The sequence below is a fragment of the Dama dama genome, chromosome 4, assembly GCF_033118175.1.
Source record: "Dama dama isolate Ldn47 chromosome 4, ASM3311817v1, whole genome shotgun sequence".
In the NCBI taxonomy this organism is placed as follows: Eukaryota; Metazoa; Chordata; class Mammalia; order Artiodactyla; family Cervidae; genus Dama; species Dama dama.
The window spans coordinates 16,892,669-16,900,375 of NC_083684.1; the positions used below are offsets into that span (position 1 = coordinate 16,892,669).

A 7,707-nucleotide genomic window follows, 5' to 3' on the forward strand; every position below is an offset into this window, starting at 1 on the left:
AGACAGCTCAGTACCCATTCCCCATCATCTCTTCCCTCCCCCATCTCTCTGATCACATACTTTACTTCCATATCAATTAAATTCCACCAATGAGATGACAATCACAGTGACTACCATTTATGGAGAACGGACTGCATCCTTGGCACCATGAACTTGCTTCCTTAATCCTCCTAATAATCACATTATAGCAAAAGGATGAGCAGGTGAATAATTCAGGTCACATGATTGGCAAGCATTTGAACCCAGACCATCCAAAGCAGCCTAGACCTTTAACCACTGTGCTAACCACCTCTTACCCTGTACTGACCACCTACTGCATGCAGACGTGGGCCAAAGGTCTCAAGCATGCCCACATGGCGCCTACTGCGTGCCAGTCTGGGGTTGAGCACCTCTACTAAGTGAACTCAGAGTTGAGTGCTTACTGTGTGCTGAGCTAGGGCACGCACAAGAAACTTCAGAGCAGCAAGCACACTGTCAGCCTAAACGCTAGGAGAATAGAAATAATGATATAAAAAGTAATAGTAACAACAACCAATGTGACGCTAGGAGAGTTTTAAAAAAAAAGTAACAGTGACAACAGCCAACGGCATCACCATGTCTGGACTCTCCATTTAGACATACAACTTCAGCGAACCTTCTCAGTCAGCATGAGAGGCGGGCGCCATCAGAACCACCAGAAAACTGTGGTACAGGTAAAGAAATGCCTGAGGTCACATGGCAGGGGGCAGAGTTGGGATGCAAATTTATAATTTCTCTGATTCCAAAGGTCCTGGCTGTTGAAATGCAGAAGGGATTGCACTAGGCTGGTTTGCTGGCTCAGTCTCAGATGGACAGATACAGGGGAGAGGAATTCCACCTAGAGAGAATCGCTGGCCTGCAGGCTGAGAGAGTTACACAGGGTCAGGCTGCAGGTGCACAAAGGAGGGTGTGGGAGCTATTGCACAGGAGATGTGGGTGGGGACAAACAGACTGGAAGGCCAAGGAGATAGCCTGTACTTAGTAGGCAGATGGGAGCTATAGGTGGTTAATGAGCAGAGAAGGAACTTGAGGAGACTGCAGGCTTCCCTGGTGGCTCAGTGGTAAAAGAGTCTACCTGCCCATTCAAAAGACACAGGTTCAATCCCTGGGTTGGGAAGATCCCCTGGAGAAGGAAAAGGCAACCCACTCCAGTACCCTTGCCTGGAAAGTCCCATGGACAGAGGAGCCTGGTAGGCTCGTCCATGGGGTTGCAAAGAGTCAGACATGACTGAGCAACTTCACTTTCACTCCCATTTGGGGGAGTTGAGGGGGATAGAATGAATTTAAGACAAGAAAGACCGTGGGCTGAGAGACTGCTGCAATAAAGGGTGGCCATGGACCTCTTTTGGGTCTGCCCCTCTTCTGGAAGCAGCATGCCCTCGCCTTCACTCTTCCCTTAGGAACCCACCCTCCCCAACTCTACCTGCTGGTTTGGTGGGGCTGCCCCTCCCCCACTGTCTCCTGGTTTGGTGGGGCTGCCCCTCCCCCAGTCCAGGCATGGGCACTGATCCAGGTATAGTCAGCCAGAATCACAGGGATTAGTTCACATGCCCACATGAACCCAGTCAGACCAAAGACAGTATGTCAGTCTGGAGACTTCTGCTGAAATCAGTGGCAGTCAGTCTCTCCCTCCTCCCCAAAGCCTGGAAGCCGGGTGGTTAGAGGTTATCACCTCACCACTCAGGGAGAACCTGCCCTCCTGCTCCCAAGGCAAGTGATCAAGGAGGAAAACGGGGCTGGGGGAGGGGCGTGAGTTCCGACAGCCTTATCTGCAGCTAGTACTTTACCTGGACTTTCCAACCACAGAAGCTAAGACTGATTTCTTTTCTTCGGGGATGGGAGAGTGGGTAAGTTACCTGCACTGGGCTCCTCTCACTGCACAGACAGATCTGCAACCATCCCACATGGACTGAAGTTTGGGGTAAGAAGCCAGAGCAGAGGCAGTGATGGAGCGGTCAGTACAGAAGGAAGGGGCCAGGTGAGGCCAGTGCCAGAAGAGCCAGTGCGGGGGCCCAGAGGGCTCCAGATCCTGGCAGCAAGAAACAGAGGACAAGGGCGGCCCAGCGACTTTCCAGTCCATGACCTTCAGGAACCAGGGCCTGGGGACAAGGACAGGCCAGCCTGGGGGGGCGGAGGAGGGCTGACAGGGAGAGGCTTACTGGGCAGATTCCATTCCTAAGAACCCCGGGGAAGGACAGAAGGAAGACAGTAGCCAGAGGGCAGAGGAGGGGTGAAAGAGAGTATTTCAGAGCAAGGATGGGGGGGCAGGGTGAGGATGTCAAGGAGAGAAAGCCCACAGTGGGGGCGGGGGGCTTCCACCCACCTCGTTCCCCCAGGGCAGACGGAGGAGCGACCAGGTACTGGTTTTAGGCTCCCAGGTCCCCTGTGACCTTGTGAGAGGTTTGGAAATAGGAAGGCTATGCCAGACCAGGAGCACTAACCCTCCGGCTTGTCAGAACACCTGGCCAGAGATGAGGGCCATGGAGAGGCCTCCCCGCGTCACAGGAGTAGGCCAACGTGCCTTCCGTAACGGCCAACAATCCCACCAGCCCCGACCAGAACATGCTGTACAGTGAAGATGCTCCACGACTCAGAAATGAGCCTCTAAACTACTTCCTTAGTGAGAAGAGGCCAAGAGCACAGGCCTCAAAGCCACCCTGCCCGGGTTCAAGGCCCGGGCCTGCCACGACCTTGCCGTGACTTGCAGGCAAATCACTTAACCTCTCTGGGTCTCCGTTTCCCCACCGACGGAAGGGAAGCAAGCTCAGAAACGGAGACAAGGTGTGCCCAGTGCAGTGACTTGCATGTAGAAAGTTACTAGTCAGCGTTCCGAATCCTTGGTCACTGGGTTAGGAGGACACGGTGGCTGGATGGAACAGGCTTTTCTAAGACAAACAGGAGCAGACACGGCAACCATAGCTCGCCTATACATTTGTCCAACAGATGGCTGGGGAAGGAAGGCGGACTTCCAGCCAGAGCAGACGGAGCCTTCAGATCCCACCGCCCATTCATAAGCTCAACAAGCAGCAGGGAAAGCATTTTTAGTTCTCCCACCAGGCCCTCCCCACTGCCATCCCTATCATTGGGGGAAGGGCTGGACTAGCAAACCACAAAGCCCCAGGGAGGGAGGAAGTGTTCTCTGACCACAGCCTCCCCAATTCAGAATCCACTCACAGGATGCTCTTTATTCCTGGGGTCACTTTCTACTCAATAGACAGAAGTATAGCTTCAGAAGCTGGGGGGTGGGTGGGAGAAGACCCCAGTCTGATGGCAGGGGGTGGGGATGACGGATGGCTAGCAGGAGGAAACTGCTACTTTACTGTCCAGAGAGGAAGGAAGCTGGCTTGAGAGAAAATCTCAGAGCCGGCAAGGCAAAAAATACTGCTGAACCTCCTAGTTATACACCAAACCCCAGGAGTCTGCACTTACCCGACCAGTGAAAGCAGGCATCACAGTGGTGAAAGGACAGAGGTAGCTGAGAGACAGGGTTCCTGAGTCAGGGGCCTGGCTTTCAATCCTGGCCCCGTTCACCTCAACAGATGTGAGTTGTGATAGTACTTTACACATCTGCTTTTAAACAAAGGGTTCCTCAGATGGCTCAGTGGTACAGAATCTGCCTGCCAATGCAGGAGACTTGGGTTCCATCCCTGGGTCGGGAAGATCCCCTAGAGAAGGAAATGGCAACCCACTCCAGTATTCTTGCCTGGGAAGTTGCACAGAGGAGCCTGGCAGGCTACAGTCCATGGGGTCACAAAAGAGTTGGACACGACTGAACTCAACAACAACATTTTAAACAATCCTGTCCAAAAGCAGTGAATGAAGGTCTAGAGGTAGCTCTGGGAGATGTTTTAGTTGGGAGACTTTTTTTTTTTTTTGGGTGGTAAATCTCAGTGCCACCCAGCCCACAGCAGACACTTTATAGATATTCTTTGAATTAGAATAAATTCAAAATAATCATTTGAATAAAGGAAAGGGGCCGTTGCGTGATCTTTAGCACAGTGGTGTATTTCTTATTTGTTTCACAAATGGCCGTGTCATCTGTACAAGCACTGACTCACCCATCCTCTTGACAGCCCTCTAAGATTACAGGCGAGGAAACCGAGGCCCCGAGAGGTTAAGTAACTTGCCCCAAACCACACGACTAGAAAGTGGCCACAAGGGGATTCAAACCCACCTTGCTGACTCTAGGTCCCCACCCTAACTTTCAGGCCGCATTGCCTTTGTCTGAAAGTATCTATTTCCAAGCTAGAGACCAGAGCCAAGAAAAAGAACCCATCCTCCAATCTTAGCTTTAAAGGGTCCTATTACCAGTAATGCTGGGCCTTTTGCTTCAGTGGTGTGGGGGATGGGGGTGGGGGGACAGGGATTGGAGGTTGTGGTTGTACATGCATGTGTTTTTTCCACTTAATGGTTTAAGACAACCCAGGGAAAGGCACAAAGTTTACAGATCCTAAAGATTTTGCTTGAAAGATTTCTTATATGTACACACCTGTGTAACTGCCTCCCAAATCAAAATACAGAATATTCCCAACTCCTTGAGACCCCACCCCACCTTCCGTGTGCCTCCCCCAGTCAGGGGCTAGCCACCCACAAGTGGGACCACTCTTCTGACTTTTCACACTACAGATTAGCTTTGCCTTTTGTAAAATTTCACATAAATGGGATCATATGGTATGTATGCTTTCATGTCCTGCTCTATATTCTACAAACAAAAACATATCACCAGCACATGGACAATGATTGCAGGAGAAAGGAGGGGGCTGCCGCTAACCATTTCTTTCTCCTTCAATAAGCACCAGGATTGTTTTTATTTTGGCTCTGACCGATGAAAGGGGAAACCCGGAGGGCTGGACCCTGGAGTTTGGAACCCCCTGAGTTAACGGTGGAAAGCTAGAGACCATGGGGGCAAAGGAGCTGTCCCGCCTGAAAAGGTTACTGTGAGAGGGAGGAGGCTGGCGGTCACCTCTGGTCGTTCTGGATGCCCAGAGGAGAGAAGGCTTGTGGAGGCTTTAGAACGCTCCAATCTGGTTCCTCCAGCGCTGGGGGTGCCCAGGGTGGCCTCAGGCTCCTCCCTAGCATTGACCATGTTCCAAAAGACCGGGAGTCCCCCCAGAAGGCGTGTCTCCCTACCTGTGCACTGTTGGATGAAGTCCTGATATTCTGCTCCCTGCTCGCCGGGGACGATGGTGGAGCCGTCATATTTAAAAGTCACCCTTTGGATTGGGAGAAGAGAAAAACACACATACACATCAGCGTTAGTGGCTGAACGGTGCCGAGCTTCCACAGAACAATCTAAAAGATGCTCTGGCTAGCGAAAAGCCAGCTCTGGCTTTCCACGCTGTCCCGGGTTAAGGCTGCGGGGAGACCGCACGGGGATGACCCTTAATCCGTCCCGTCTGGAAGACGGCTCAGCGCACCAGGCCCCTTGCGAGCTCGGGCAGCGGGGCTCGGAGAGCAATGGAAAGTTCCTCACCAGATGACGGCCGAGCTGTCGTCGCGCACCAGGTTGTACGCCGTCCGGCAAGCCTCTTTGTCGATCTTGGTGGCCATCGCCCCGGGGCCTCAGTGGGAATACAGTGCTCGCAGCGATAGATGAGCGCGCTTGGGGCCGGGTGCAGGAATCGGAGCGGAGCGGGGCGGGGACGCGTGGAAGGCGGGCTGGCAAGCGGGCGGGCGGGCGGCTGCGGCTACAGCAGCGAGAGAAGGAGAGCTCGGAGCTCTGAGAGCGGCGGTGGCTCCGAGTGCGCGAGGAGCGCGAGCTAGACCCCGGCCACGCAGTCCCGCCCCCCCCCCACCCATTGGCCTTCCAGGACGCATTAAGCCCCGCCCCCTATCGCTATTGGTCGTAGCGCGTGTCAGGGGCGTGGCGTCTTTACTCGCCAGCGGCCAATCCCAGCCCGAGTGGGTTGCGCAACCCTGCGAAGGGGGCTGGGGAGGGGGGGCCTTTTCTCCCTCCTCCCCTCCTCCTCCCCCCTCTCACCTCTTCCTCTCCCTCCCCCTCTTCTCCTCCCCCCTCCTCTTCTCTTCTCCATCCCCCAACCCTTTTGTTGTTCTCCCACTCCTCTAACTCCTCCCCCACTTCCTCCTCCCCAAGCCCTTTTTCTCCTTTCCCTCTCTCTACTCCCTCTCCCTCCTCCCTCCTTGAGTCTCCCTCCTCATTCACTACCCGCTCCTCGCCTCACCTCCTCCCCTTGCCCTTCCCACTTCCCTAACCCCTTCTTCCTCCTGTCTCCCTATTCCCACCTCCCCTCCCTTCCCCCACCTCCTACCCCAGCCTCCCCTAGTCCTCCTTATCCCCCCCAAACAACAACTCCGTTTACCTCCTCCCTATTCCTTGTCTTCAAGCTCTCCTCCTCTCTCCTCTCTCTCACTTTGCATCCCCCCTCCTCCCTACCCCTTCCTCTACCTCCCTCCTCCCCACCAGGGCTCCTGGGCTGCAGAGCTCCACAGGGAACCTCCACATGGGTGACTTACTGCATCAAACTGCCCTGCCCCAGTGTTGGGCTCCGTGGTTTCTAGGTAGGGAGAAATTGGAAAGAAGTAAGATTGTTAAGTAGGAGGGGATAGACTGCTTCCACCGGTGGGATCACTGTTTACTTTGCGCTCTGGTTATTTCCATTCACATCTTATCTCCCTGTTTGGGTTCCACTAAGGGCAGGAGATGACTCATTCTGTCTTCTTACTTCCCTCACTGACTCACTCATTCATTCCCTCCTGCAGTCATTCCACAAAGACCAGTTATAGGGTAGAGGCAAGTAAAAAGGCTGGACCCTCAAGACTTGGCTCTTGAATTGCATCCAACGTTGCCTCTTTTTAACTGTGGGCTTTTGGACAAGCCTCAAAAACTCTCCGATTACTTTCCTCCAATGGAATAACAATAGTACCGACAACGTAAGAGTCGAACATAGTGACTAAACTACAACTGACATCAAAGGTTTGCTTTATGATTTAATGAAACTTGTAAACAAATATGTTAGACATTCAACAAAAGGTCATAGCTGTTGGTTATCAACTAAAATAAATCGTAAAAAGAAACCCCAAAGGTCAGGGACAATGTTCAATTAGTAATAAAATTCTCAATGGTAAACAAATAAAAATCAATCAAGCATTGAACAGGCAAATGGGGGAGGGTGAATGGGAAAAGTAGGAGCTGGTACTGCTATAAATTAAAAGGCAAAAACAAAGAAATTCAAATTGGATACAGCTCAAAGCAGCTCCTATCTTACTCCCTGATGAAGGTAATGGGATAATTAGCCATTAGAAAGCGAACCAAAGATGGATCCATACCTTACACCACAGATCAAGGTAAATTCCAAAAGGATGGAAGATTTGCCTGTAAATAAAGGAAACCACAAGAGTGCCAGAAGAACACATGGGAAACTTCCTTTATAAGACTGGAAAGGGAAACCAAACTAACCATGACTCAAAATCCAAAAGCCATAACAAAAGATAGATACATTCAGATATGTAAAAAGTCTTCCTCGAGGGGGAAAAAAAAAGAAAAGAAAACAAGGCAGTAGAAAGTATTTGCAACTCAAATCAGGAAGAATTTATCTCGCTGACATATAGAGAAACCAACTTAGAAAAGAGAAAAGAGGGAATTCCCTGGCAGTCCAGTGGTTAGGACTCCATGCTTCCAGTCCTGGAGAGGTGAGGAGGGTTGGGTTTGGGGAACTAAGATCTTGCAAG

At 51.9% G+C, this 7,707-nt stretch overlaps 1 protein-coding gene across 1 annotated transcript in view; it reads right to left on the reverse strand.

Annotated features, from left to right (window-relative positions):
• COTL1 (coactosin like F-actin binding protein 1) overlaps positions 1-5,771 on the reverse strand; it is a 43,583-nt gene extending 37,812 nt beyond the window's left edge. The window contains exons 1-2 of the mRNA XM_061138308.1: positions 5,492-5,771; positions 5,149-5,231 (exon numbers count right to left, since the gene is read on the reverse strand). Coding sequence (XP_060994291.1) covers positions 5,149-5,231; positions 5,492-5,568 — 160 coding nt within the window. The 5' untranslated portion in view covers positions 5,569-5,771. The remainder of the gene's footprint in view (positions 1-5,148; positions 5,232-5,491) is intronic.
• Between the last annotated feature and the right edge of the window lie 1,936 nt (positions 5,772-7,707).